This window comes from Aotus nancymaae, unplaced genomic scaffold (assembly GCF_030222135.1).
Source record: "Aotus nancymaae isolate 86718 unplaced genomic scaffold, 86718_ANA_hifiasm-v0.15.2.pri h1tg000062l, whole genome shotgun sequence".
NCBI classification, from domain to species: Eukaryota; Metazoa; Chordata; class Mammalia; order Primates; family Aotidae; genus Aotus; species Aotus nancymaae.
In genome coordinates this window covers 1,468,313-1,481,955 of record NW_026988476.1, presented here as the reverse complement: position 1 = coordinate 1,481,955, position 13,643 = coordinate 1,468,313, and the positions used below count along the sequence as shown (strand labels likewise).

At 38.2% G+C, this 13,643-nt stretch overlaps 2 protein-coding genes across 2 annotated transcripts in view; both read right to left on the bottom strand.

The window, feature by feature from the left end:
* Window positions 1-2,749: 2,749 nt before the first annotated feature.
* WDR5B (WD repeat domain 5B) lies at window positions 2,750-4,887 on the bottom strand. Its single transcript, XM_012476241.3, has one exon. It carries the CDS (start codon window positions 4,267-4,269, stop codon window positions 3,277-3,279), a length of 993 nt encoding a protein of 330 aa, XP_012331664.2. The 5' UTR covers window positions 4,270-4,887; the 3' UTR covers window positions 2,750-3,276.
* A 5,192-nt stretch (window positions 4,888-10,079) lies between these two features.
* Window positions 10,080-13,643, bottom strand: part of KPNA1 (karyopherin subunit alpha 1) — an 82,702-nt gene continuing 79,138 nt past the window's right edge. The window contains exons 13-14 of the mRNA XM_012476213.3: window positions 12,791-12,969; window positions 10,080-12,428 (exon numbers count right to left, since the gene is read on the bottom strand). Of these exons, the coding sequence (XP_012331636.1) occupies window positions 12,241-12,428; window positions 12,791-12,969 (367 nt within the window). The 3' untranslated portion in view covers window positions 10,080-12,240. The remainder of the gene's footprint in view (window positions 12,429-12,790; window positions 12,970-13,643) is intronic.

Here is a 13,643-nt window from a genome sequence, read left to right as displayed (position 1 = left end):
ATCTATCTGAGGGTGGTCATGGTGTCTGTCCATATATTTCAGAGTAATTGGCTTTAGCTTCTTTATAGGTATCAAGTTCTTTGACACTTGCAAACTTAATGTCAAAAAGCATAGTCTCTTGTACATTTTAGATTAGTTTTTCTTCATTATTTTGGGACACCTACACCAATGTTTTAAATATGGATAAATTTTAATGTAGAACTTTTAAAAATAAGTAATCCTCTGCATAGAGCAATACAACAAAAATATGTTGTATCTTGGGAGATTGACATTATAAACATAGTAACATGAGCTTTAGTTTAATGAAACCCCCCCTTTTTTTTTAAGGGGGACAGAGTCTTGTTCTCTCGCCCAGGCTAGAGTACAGTGGCACAATCTTGGCTTACTGCAACCTCTGTCTCCCGGGTTGAAGCAATTCTCGTGCCTCAGCCTCCTCAGTAACTGGCATTACAGGTGTACACCACCACACCCAGCTAATTTTTGTATTTTTCGTAGAGATGGGGGTTTCACCCTGTTGGCCGGGCTGGTCGAACTCCTGACCTCAGGTGATCCACCTCCCTTGGCCTCCCAAAGTGTTGGGATTACAGGCATCAGCCATGGTGCCAGGCCAAGTTTACTGAAACATTTTTATTTTACATTTTATTCCATCTATTACATCTTATTACAAATGTTTCATTAAAGCTCATAAATGTAACTATGCATCAGGAATTTACACAGTCGTTTCTCATTTGTGTCATTCTCCTATTCAGTAACATATAGTGACTATCTCTTTATGGGTTAAATATCATTTTCTTCGCCAGAATTCCAGACCTGCCCCTAAGTAATCCTACTTCTCCCAGTACCCTCACATACCAGCCTCACAGCACTCATACCCTACTAGTAACTCTGATATCTCATATTCCTCAGAATGTATCAAGCAAACAAAACTTAGTGAGCACTACTATAAGGTACCATAAACTACAAAAGAAGACAGTTTTGCCCTTGTTGCTTTCAGTTATTGTACTATATTTTGCTTAATTTCTAGATTTTTTTTTGGCATGTTTATCATGTTTCCATAGGTAAAGTGGGCCGAAATCTCTTTCTACTTTGTATTTCCTGTAAGTGCTGTTTGAATAAAGTTAATATATGAGGTTATGGTTAGATATTTATTTTTAATCAACATAATGATAATTTTGGGAATTTATTACTAAAATTTATCAAAGCAAGCAACTAATGGAGCTGTATCCTTCACTGTCATTCATCAAACATAATACTTGAGTCCCTTTACTATACAAAAACCAAATAATACAAGAATACAGAGACATACTTCCTGATTCCACAGAGCTTATAATCTGGAAACACATTATAAGGTAATAATGTAAATAATAGGAACAAGAAAACCCAACTCAGCTGTCAACTGTGGTTAGAGGCAGGCAGGCAGGCAGGCAGTGGATGGTTCCATCAGTGGTGATTTCTGAACTAAGTTTGAAGCATGGGCAGGAATAAGTAGGTCAGACACATAACAAAGAAAAGCAGTCTTCATCAGACATTTAGCTTGCCTGAAAACCACAAGCAAGCACAATCTAACAAGTTAGTGAAAGTTTCTTGAGAAACACCATTTATGTTTTGGTTTTAGTTTTTTTCTTGATAAAAACTTAAAATTTTTAGACTCTTAGAATGAACCTAACCTTGACTTATTTTTCCAGTTTTTATTTTGTGGACCATTTCATGTCCCATCACATAGGATATTACCAAAAGTGTGCAGGTGGCATCTGGCACATATCTCCAATCCTCCACCACCATCTCTGGCTTATGCACTTGTTCATCTGATCTCCCAAACCAGAAACCCTGGAATTATTCCAAATTTCCTTACTCCCCTCTTTTAATCAGTCATCCTGATCTGTCAACTTTACTTCTAAATATTTCTCAAATACACTGATTTTCTAGGATAGTCACTGAGAGGAATGGGAAATTGCCCAGTGACAAATAAATGAAATAATAGGCCTCAAGATTATAAGTCAGTTTTCAAAGAAGACATACAAGTGGCCAAGAAACATGAAAAAATGTTCAACATCACTAATCATTAAAGGAATGCAAATTATAACCACAATAAGATGTTATCTTAAACCAGTCAGAATGGCTATCATTAAAAAGTCAAAAAATGGCTGAGTGCAGTAGCTCATGCCAGTACTCCCAGCACTGAAACACTGAGGCAGGTAGATCACTTGAGGCCAGGAGATCGAGACCAGCCTGGGAAACATGGTAAAACCCCGTCTCTACTAAAAATACAAACATTAGCCGGGCATGGTGACATATCTGTAACTCTAGCTACTCAGGAGGTTGAGATATGAGAACTGCTTGAACCCAGGAGGCAGAGGTTGCAGTGAGCCGAGTTTGCACCACTGCACTCCAGCCTGGGCAACAGAGACTCCTGTCTGAAAGAGTCATGGCAAGGATGCAGAGTAAAGGCAAAGCTTATATACTGTTGGGAGGAATGTAAATTTGTACAACCTTTATGGAAAACAGTATGGAGATTTCTCAACTAAAAATAAAACTACCATCCAATCCAGCAATCCCACTAGTAGGTATCTACCCAAAGGAAATCATATTTTAAAATCACCTGTTTATCTCAATACTATGCATAATAGCAAAGTTATGGAACCAAACTAAGTGCCCATCAACAGATGACTGGATAAAGAAAATGTGGTGTATATACTTATATATACATATACACATATACATACATACACACCACAGAATACTACTCAGCCATAAAAAAAGAATGAAATCATGTCTTTTGCAACAACATGGATGGACCTGGAGGCCATTAAGTGAAATAATACAGAAAGTAAAAAAACCACATGTTCTCGTAAGTGGGAGATAAATAATGTGTACACATGGACTTGGACAGCAGAATCATAGACACTGGAGACTTCAAAGGTGGGAGGGGGTGAGACATGGGGAAGAATTTACTGGGTACGATGTACACTATTTGGGTGAGGGTATACTAAGCCCAGATTTCACCACTATGCAATACATCCCTGTAATAAAAGTTAAATGGATATAAATCTATAAAAATCACAAAAAAAAGTTTCTAAAGAAAGACTGGAAGTCAGAAGCTCTGAGTTCCAGATGTGCTTTTTCCACTATCTCATTTTCTAAATGTAGGGTATGAATCTCAAAATTTAACAATTGACAATTTGAAAAATACAAAAACTGCCAAAATAAAAGAAACCATCTTTTTAAATATCTAAGTTTCTTGGCCAACTTGGCTATACTACTTGATTTCCAAAGGGATTAGTGGTTACTCATCCACAGTTTAATTGTTTTGTCATTTTCTAATGCTGCTGATGCAATGAGGTTTTCTGTAGGATGACAAGCTGCTGAGATCACGACATCTGTATGGCCTTGTAATTTCTGTACAATCTCTTTGGTCTGAAGGTTCCAAATGTAAACCAGGTTATCCTCAGAACCAGACACAATCCACTTTCCACCAGTAACTGAAAAATTGGCAAATATGCAATATTTCTCATTCTTATGACCAGTGTATGTTTTCAGGCATCTGCCTCTGGTATAATCCCATAGTTTAAGAGTATTGTCCAAAGTTGCAGTGAGAATATATTTACCATTTGGAGAAAATTTTACAAAAGAGACAGGAGAGTTATCGTCATCAACGAGGGTTTTTAAACACTGGCCTGATGCAGCATCCCAGATTCTACAGAGGCCATCATAGCTACCTGACACTATCAAGGACCCACTACAATTAAAATGAACAGCAGAAACTGGGTCAGAATGAGCAGACAAAGTCTTGAGACACTTTCCTGTTTTTACCTCCCATATTTTTACAGTCTCATCAAAAGATCCTGAGATAATAAGGTTGGATGGTGGATTGAAGTTACAACAGAAGACATAATTACTGTGCCCCTCCAGTGTTTTCAAACATTTTCCAGATCTTGCATCCCATAATTTTAGAGTTTTATCATCTGAGGCAGAAACAAGACGACTGGAATCTGATGACCAGGCAACATCCGATATTTCCAGATTATGACCATAGAGTGTTTTCTCGTATTTTCCATCATATGCTCCCCAAATTATGATTAGCCTATCAGCAGAAGAACTTGCTAGCCATTCTCCATTAGGACTAAACTTAACTGACGATACTGCTTCCGTGTGTCCCACGAGAGTACATTTGAGAGCATAGTTTGGGTTTTCAGGCACTTCCTTGCTCTGATTGGCCGATGAGGAGGGGGTCAACTGTGCTTGGGCATCTCCTGACTCCTTCGTTGCCATGTCTCTGGAGCTCCAAGTTAGCAAGTGTACTAGGCGTCCAGCCCTGAACCAGGCAGTCCAGTACTTTTGCTTTCTGCCCAGCAAAATGAAGATAAACGCATTTGACTTTAAAATGTACGATTCTGAAAGCTTAAAATTTATGGACAGTCTTTAAACTGTGTGATATACTGAATCAGCAGCACGGCTTGGACTTCAGTTTTTCATCTTTTTGTTAAGTACTTGAGAAATACTGTTAGAAGGATCGTGTGCGCTGTCAGCAAGTAAGAGACAAATGTTCGGCATTCTGTTAATGTATAAAGCCTTCAAAGCACGGGCGGCCTGAGGGAGACCCTTTACAGAAAGCATTCTTTCACCGCCACCCCCTCCCCCGCTCCGAAATGTTTCAGAATGCTGAGCAACCCTACCAGTCAGACTAGGTACTTGAAGATGAACTGCCGCTTTTAGCGGATTTCAGAAGCTAAAAGAAAACCTACGAAGCCACCGAAACTGGAAACCATAGCCTACCGGCTACTTTTGCACGTACCAGCAGGTGTGCACTGCCGCGACGGTCTCCAACAAAGCAGGAAAAGGAACCTGGAGTATGTACAAAGGAAGTCCCTCCTACCGCCACCGAGCTCAGATGACCAATGGAAGAAGGTCAACTGCCCCTGCGCAAAAGGAGTCGTCGCTGTTTATTTCCGGTCCTTTTCGCCCCGCCCTTCAAATGCAAAAGCGACTGCGTTCTTGGTTGAATGCCTTAGCTGGGCAGGGTTTGTCCCAGACCCTACTGGCTAGTGTGGGAAGCCGTGGATCGTTATTTCAAAGACCGTTCAAGGCTATGAATATAACTAGTTATGTTCTATTGTTCATTCATGTTCTGATATTAACATGTAGTCCTAACATTGTATTCCTTAGGAAATTAGGACTAAGAATTTCAGTTTGCTTGCTTGGGAGGCGCAGGATCTTTAGTCACACTGCAGTGCAGGAGCATGGCATACTGATACAGGTAAATCCAAAGTGGCAGAATAAAGATTTGCATTTTGGGTTCTTCATTTTTGAGACAGTTTTGCTCATCGCCCAGGCTGGAGTGCAATGGCGCAATCTCGGCTCACTGCAGCCTCTTACCAGGGTTCAGCTGATCCTCCCACCTCAGCCTCCCGCGGGAGCCTGCCACTATTCCGTTTCACTATGTTGCCCAGGTTAGCCAAACAAAATTTCTTATATGGTCTCATTAACAGTTTCTATTTCTGCTGCCCTTAACTTTACCAAATAGGTGCTTTGGAAGTTTCCTCTGTATAGAAATCAACTAGGTTTCTTTGAATTTCCCATAAACATCTTATAAATGAAAGTCTCTTATCCATAGTTTAAAGGTGTTTCCCTTGCCTCGCAGTATTTTAACTACCTAAACAGATGCGTTGCCACAAATGGGGGCAATTTTTTATTTAAAAACAACTTTTTTGTACGTGTGTGGGATCAAACTGTAGCCTGGGAGTGATACCCACATTAAAGAATGTCTTAACTTCCTTCATAGCAATTCTTGACTACCAAATCCAGGCCTCAATATCAAGCATTAATACAACTATATATATACCTAGTTGCTTAAGACCACTAGCCAATGTATGAAAATCTAGTTGGGCTAAATATGGAGTGGCCACATAACATTATCCAAACTGGGACATTTTTAAAAGTGAGAGGGCAGTAAAATAATTCACAGGTGTTAGTTGACCTCCAAATGTAAACTGGGACTGTCCCCAGCAAACTAGTACTTTTGACTTCCAAGAGGACACTCCTCATAATCATAACTTAATCTTGGAACATTCCACACTCTATGATAGTTTATACCTCAGCCTGCTCAGGTCTCTCTCAAACTTGGTCCTGTTCTCTCGCCACCCACTATGGTCTTTTGGGTTTCTGTTTTCTCCTTACCCATCACTGTCTTAATAATGCCAGGCCCAAGTCGGGGTAAAGCAAAGATCTTTATTGTGGACACCCAGTGGACTCCATTGGTCTTCCGCTGGTTAAGTGAATATGAATAAAGAATTAAATGAGTAATTTTACTTTCTGCAAAAAACAGAAAGGACTGTATATTAAAATTAGAGAAAACAATGACTTCTTCAAAATTCAAATGAAATGGAGCAACAATCATTCAAGCTATCTTTAATAAACTGGTAAACCCAGTAATTTTTTTTTTTTTTTTTTTTTTTTTTTGAGACGGAGTCTTGCTGTGTCACCCAGGCTGGAGTACAGTGGCACAACCTCAACTCACTGCAACCTCCACCTCCCAGATTCAAGCGATTCTCCTGCCTCAGCCTCTTGAGTGGCTGGGATTGCAGCCTAGATAATGGCCTGCTAATTTTTATTTTTAGTAGAGACAGGGTGTCACCATGTTGGCCAGGCTGGTCTTGAACTCCTGACCTCAAATGGTCCACCTGTCTTGGCATCCCAAAGTGCTGAGATTACAGGCACGAGCCACCAACGTCTGGCCGTAAACCCAGTAATTTTGTACAATAGATAAAACAATGTAGTCTGCAGGAACTAAGGCTATGTTTTGCCTCAAATGTTTTTGTTTTTAGAAAATATGCTTGGTCAGTGGAATCTTTCCAACAAAATAGAAGAGAAGCAGTTATGGAGTGAAGAAATAAACCATCTTTCTGTTTCTATTCATCTGTCACTTAAAGAAATGGCTAAAAAAAAGTATGTGATACATACAATATGTAAAAAGGAAAAATCCCTGTCTAATAACCTAAGGCAACCACCAGCTTCCACATTGGTTGGATATAATAAATTTTTATCTTTACTGTAAAATATACCCAACTGCTTTTCTAAGACACAGTTCTTTTTGTTTTTAAACACAAGACCTATGCTATGACAATGTTTGATTTTGTAAACTTCAGGTCAAATCATGACTTCTGAAAAGTAATTGCATATAAAACACTTACATGTTGAGACACTTGCTCATTAATCCTGGTTTCAAGTTAACGGCCTAAAGGAATTCCTTTGAATTTTCTTAATCAAGCGCCTTTTACTAACATCACAAAGATGCATGCATATTCCTTGATTTAATATTTATTGAATGTCTACTATGTGCAAGGCACTCAACCATGACCTGACAGACCACATTCAAGTACAAAGAATCATTAGAGCCATTCCAAATCAGTGTCAGAACACTTTGAAGCAGGATGTGGAGTGGTCAGAATGACTTGAGGTAAAGCAGAAATACTCAACAACCAATACATTAAAAGGTGATTTTAATTTTTGACCTTCCTTGGGATGACAGTCTTTAGGAAGTAGACTGTGTTAAATTCACATACTGCTTTCTAAGGCAGTCATTCTCCAAAGCCTTTCCTTCATTGTCAATACCTCCAACATTTGTGCATTTGAATGGATCCATGTGTTTAGTCATTATGTTACTAAACACAAAACCATAATTTGCACATTTTAAAAAAACCTGTTACCACACTTCTCTGGTCATACATGTTAGCACCACAGAAGGGGAAAGATGTTTGGCCTGAGAGGGTCTACACTCCAGTTTGTTTAACCTAAAAGCAACTTAAGCCTAAAATTGTCATTTCAAGGGTGCTGATGGTGAGGAAGAGTCAGGAAGAATGGTCCAACAAAAGAGACTGGCCCAGCTGTGGCTGCCAAGTCTAGCTCTGGGAGTTCCTGGGCACAGATCTACTGTGTGGCCACTGTTTTCTTGAAGACACAGAATTTACAGGGCTCTTCCTCTCCCTTGGACAGCCATCTAAGGGTTGTAACCTTGGGGCAAAGTAATTTCTCTTAAGTCTTCACTTTGTCATCTATAATATAGTGATAATTATCAGAGTATTTGGAAGATTACATGAGAAAAAAGGAAAGCCCTTAGCCAGTTATCTGGTGTACAACAGATGATCAAATAAAGACAAGTTACCTTAACTTGACCCATAGGGAAAACACTCTGGGACTTCGTTTACCCTTAGTTGAAACAGAATGGAACTTCATCTACTTTTCTTCCTTCTTACCCCAAGCTTCTAGATGTATTGTACGTCCAGTAGTAACTTGACATTTTAAATTAGCACATCAATATTTGCTTTATCACATATGATGATGCCCTGGTATCTGTTGTTATAACCTGTCCTGACAGTAAAATATTTTATGGAATGTTTTTAATGATAGCCAACTTATTACTATAGTAGTCACATCTGACCTTCAATAATTTATTTTTAATTACTTTAATTTCTGATGACAGGAAAAGGTAGACCAAAATGTTTCCCAACCTGACAGATATATATTTAATCTGTTCACCTCACAACAGAAAGAAATGGTCATACTGAAATGGATAAAAATTCAGATTTGAGACTTCCATGTATATAGGCACATCTATCTCTGCAAATGAGCCCATTTTGGAATGCAGGAGTTGGCATACATTTATGAAAGTTGAAAGCAAACAATGCTGGTTTCTAAAAGTGGATCCCTTTTCTTCACTGAACATCATCCTTAGATACCACAAATTCCAATATACTTTAAAACCATCAACCCCTAAAAAGTTATGATTTGCCTATTGATATAAAACTTTTCATAAAATTTACAAGAAAGAAAAACCCCTTGACTCCAGGTAAACCTTTTCATAATGCATCCCCAAGTTGGGAGATTAAATAGCTGAAATGTTTATTTTGCACTAGAGAAGTAAATTCAAAGTTACCTGTGGGTAGACATGTACAATAGAAGATTTAGTTGACAAAGTTTGGCTTATAAAATATACTTACATATTGTTTCTTAGGCAAAAATCAGCAGCAACCTAGAATAATTCAGATTTTTTATAAGATAATTGCCAATCTTTTTCTCTGGGATGATAATGGTGAAAATGACCCACAGCCAATCAGCTTCATCAGGTATATGGAAGAAACAATCCTAGGGCAACAGAGTTATCAAAAGCAGAACTGACCAAGATAAGCGTTTAAAAGGGTCTTGATTAGTTAATGACAGGAACATGAAAGTGTTCCACGGAGAACTCTGTCTCCTAAATCTCTCCTTTCTTCTGATCTATTATCTACCTTCATTTCTCAATCCAACCACGTCTACCTGCTGGTCCATCAGATACCAGATGCCTTTACATCCAAAATTCCTTAATGCTTTTTTTTCCCCCCTTACCAAGGTTCTCATTACAAAGAATATAGATTGGAAGTTTGGAGGATGGGGCTAAAAAAAAAAGTAAAGGTAAAACAAAGCCACTTTCCCCAATCCATATAAAAAACTCCAAAAGGGTTTTCCTGTATTGAAATTAACATGCTTTTGTAATGAGCAACACCTTAGTGGTAGGGTATTCAATGAATTTAAACTAAGTTAACAAAATCTGACAGGCAAAGAATTAAAAACAAGATTTACAGTTACCCCTTAAAATGTCATTTCTATCACCAAAAAGCCTGCTTCAGTACCAAGTTCCAACATATCTGAGTTATTATGCTATTTAACTTTTAGCCAATTCCAACTTTGATGCTTTAAGAAAAAAAATCACTTTGTTTAAAAAAAAAAAAAAAACTTAGATCTTACAGTTCATGAACTTCTAGGACAAGATAAATTCCTCTGTTTTAGACACAAAATAGATCACATCAGTTAAATAGACTTTGTTTTAATTCATTCACTGAAACATCTCCAACTACTAGCAAAAATTCCTAATGCACACTACTCTTCCTGATGTGGGGAGACAACTGTGTGCTTTATATTTTTCCCACTCAAACTGGTTTATAAAATGAGTATTTTAACTATCCAATGGAGGGTACATAATTTAAAACATCCTATAGAAATGACATGTTACCAGTAATTTACAATGTAAAAAAACAGCCACAAAAAAGTCAAAGCTAAAAACAAGATTTTTTACTATGAATCAGTGCTTCTATTACCCTTCTGAAAGAAGTTATATTTTAATGTGATGTAAAGGCAACATTGAAATTTCTTCTTTAAATTAACCACCTAATTTATCCCCTAAAATTACAAAGAATCAAAGTCTTTTACAGGTCAAGTGCAGTAAACTAAAATGTTCTCTCAGCACAAAGCAGCACTAAAAAAAGTAAGTTATAGATGGAAGTTGACTAGTTTTGCAGTGGCTGCTCCATCAATAACAAACAGACATCAGACGGTATCCATCCCAGAGCACAGACACTACTACAGACTAGATGCGAAGAATGCGTCACACTCTTGGCTGATAAATGTCCTTTGTCTTTGACTTTTTCTAGTTTGAATGAAGTGGATTGTTTAAAAGTTTAAATCAGGTCACATAAGTTGGCTGCTTAAATAACATCATGATGAGGTATGAAAGCTCTGAATATCGCTTACATTCAGCAGGATTTACCAGAGACGTATAATAGCTTGTCAGGGGCAACTTCCGAATAGTTTTTACACTTTGGGGTTTTAATGAATTCTAGAAGAGGACAAGTCTAAAAAGGTTTAAAAGGATATGCTCTGAAACAGAGGTGAGCAACTTTTCCTTCAGAATTCATTCTGAACAGCACATCAACAAAAAAATCTTCTCTGGTAGTGTATCCCAACATTGAGTCAAGATGGCCAACTAGCACCGAGAAGTCATATTGAACTCATTTGCAGTTCTCCTGGCAATTAAGCGTAATTTTTCATTCCAGTCCAAGCACAAATGTGGATCACTGAACACAGTACTGGAAGCGCCATTTGCAGGTACAGACTGCAGTCATCATTAAATGAGCCAGAAGGCAGATACTGTTTTTATTTTGCAAGGGTGGGTAAGGGGAAGCAGCACAGTACTAGCAGGAAATGAAATAAAATTATTAGGGAACAATGAGGTTGTAAGAAAAGATCACTGTCCTTATTTGGGTTAAGCAGGTCATGTTGAGAAGTTGGTTATTTTTTTCAGATAAGGATGCTACATTAAAGGAATCATGGGCAGCATGAAAACATAGAATCTAGCTGCACCTAAGAAAAAAAATCCCTAAGTTACTTTCAAAAGTATGTGTTATCTGCCAGTCACAGAAGGGAAAAGCACCTAGGGTGAACTCCAATTTTTTAACGAGGACCTTGATCAGGACCACAAAGCCTGAAACATTTGTTTTAATGTAGAAACACAGCCTCTAGTCACACTGGTTGTATTTGGGAAAACTGGAGCATTTTTTCTTCCTTAGTATTTTTAATTAAATTATAGGATATGGTTTTCGATTACTAAGTATTCGAAATCCTCATACCAGCAATAGAAATGAATCACTTCCAAATCCTAAGACACAAAGACCAAAGAGAAGCAAAAGCGATACAAATTAACACGTGCCCCTCTCGTTTCTGCTCTAAGGGAATCTGCAAACCAGCATCACATTTAAGAGTCAAAGTGTTAATTCTTCAGCATTCCTGACAACTAGAAAGCACAGTCACTGAAGGCTGAAGGTGAGGAAGTGGATGGTTTAACTTTAATATCTGAAGAATGGCGCCAATAAAGAAAACCATCCATTCTCAGTAAGGATTAATGCAAATCTGGCTAGAAAAAGCCACCAGGTAATCCAAGGGTTCACTGTGGAAGAACTCATGAAAAGTACTCTGAAGTATACACAACAAGTCTAAACATCTCCCTTGTCATAAGTAGTTGTGTAAAATTCAAGATAAAGATTTAGTCTCATCTTTTAATGTCAGTTTTTTTCCCCTATGTTAAAGGGAATGAGGAGGAGTCCTCTTTTATTCCCCCACAAGAAAAAGGGAGCCACATTAATATGTGTATATTCCCATAACTCTAATATAAGTGCGGATCTCCAAAGCCTAGGGATTTTTCCATAAGAGAGTGGGCCGTTCTGGTTACCCTTTTATTAGAAGGGTATTCCACCACAGAGAGCCGGAAGTTTTCCACATGTGTGTAAGAGAGCAGGTGCGCAAGGCAAGCAAATGAGCGCAAACAGTTTTATGGAAAACATTTGAGAAGTTAGCTCCATGAGGACTGTGGGCTCCACAAGAGGACTTGACTAGGTATCCTGGTCTGACACAGGAACGTGAAAGCAGAGTATTGCTTCAAAGCTGGAAACCTTCCATAGGAGCCTCACACTGTTGGAAGATGTACTGCTGCTGGTTAAGGTCAACCTGGGGTGCAATGCTGCTGTCTTCATCTTCGGTCCCGAAGTAATGCTCAATAAGATCAAAGGCCTTCTGGTAGATCTCCTGGTTTTCATGACTCTGTAGGAACTCAATTTTATCCAGACCTAAAATGAAGAATAAAGGAAAATCTTTATTGAAAACTTCAATAAATATTGGAAATTCCATAACTATATATTCTCAAACTACGTTTTATCATATAGCTCCATTCTTGATGAAGAAAGATTATTTGCATAATCTTGCTATTTTATAATAACACAGAAATGACTGCTGGGATTACTCTAAAAGCTAGTATTATTAACTAACATCTTAAATACATATGCAAGCAACATCCAGTCTGCAGAAGCAGCAATTTCCCTAAAAGTCCCCTTTTCATCCAGTGCCTAGCATAGCATTATTATTTTTACTGAACTCTATCTATGACCCAATTAATTCTTGGCCATAAACTTCTTCAACCAAAGCATCTTACCATAAGCTTCTTCAATCAAAGCACAGTAAGGGTTAATGCCAGTACCATTCCTTTTGGCTTCTTGTTCTCCAAGCCTCAGGATATTTTCCAAGCCATTTAGGGCAACCTGTACAATCTTAGAGTCCATGACTGTGAGGAGATCACAGAGCGGCTTGATACAACCCAGTTCTACTAGGTACCTAAATTAATTTAAAAAAAAATGCAGTCAAAATTAACTTTTAATTTTGTTAAACGAATGAAATTAGTGAACAAGTTATCCTCAACCTCACTGCAGAGACTTAAAAAAAAAAAAAGGCGCTCTTTCAACCATATAAGCTATACCTTTTCACAAAAACAAAAAAACCCCAAACCAGTTCTCCAGGAAAGTTACAGACTAATGTCTCTAAATGAACATAAATGCAAAAATTATCAAGAAAACATTATCAAATCAAATCCAAGAATGTATAAAAAGAATTATATACCAAGTGGATTTATTTCAAATATGCCAGGCAGATCTGACATTAAAAAAAAAAAAGAATCAATATAATCAACTTACAATCATTTCAACAGATACAAAAAAGCATTTAACAAAATCCAATACCCATTCATGATAAAAACATAGCACACAGGCGAGGCATGGTGGCTCACGCCTGTAATCCCAGCACTCTGGGCAGCCAAGGTGGGCGGATCACCTGAGTTCAGGAGTTCGAGACTAGCCTGGACAACATGGTGAAACCCCATCTCTACCAAAAACACAAAACTTAGCCAGACGTGATGGTGGGCGCCTATAATCCCAGCTACTTGGGAGGCTGAAGCAGGAGAATTGCTTGAACCCAGGAGGCGGAGGCTGCAATGAGCCAAGATCATGCTGTTG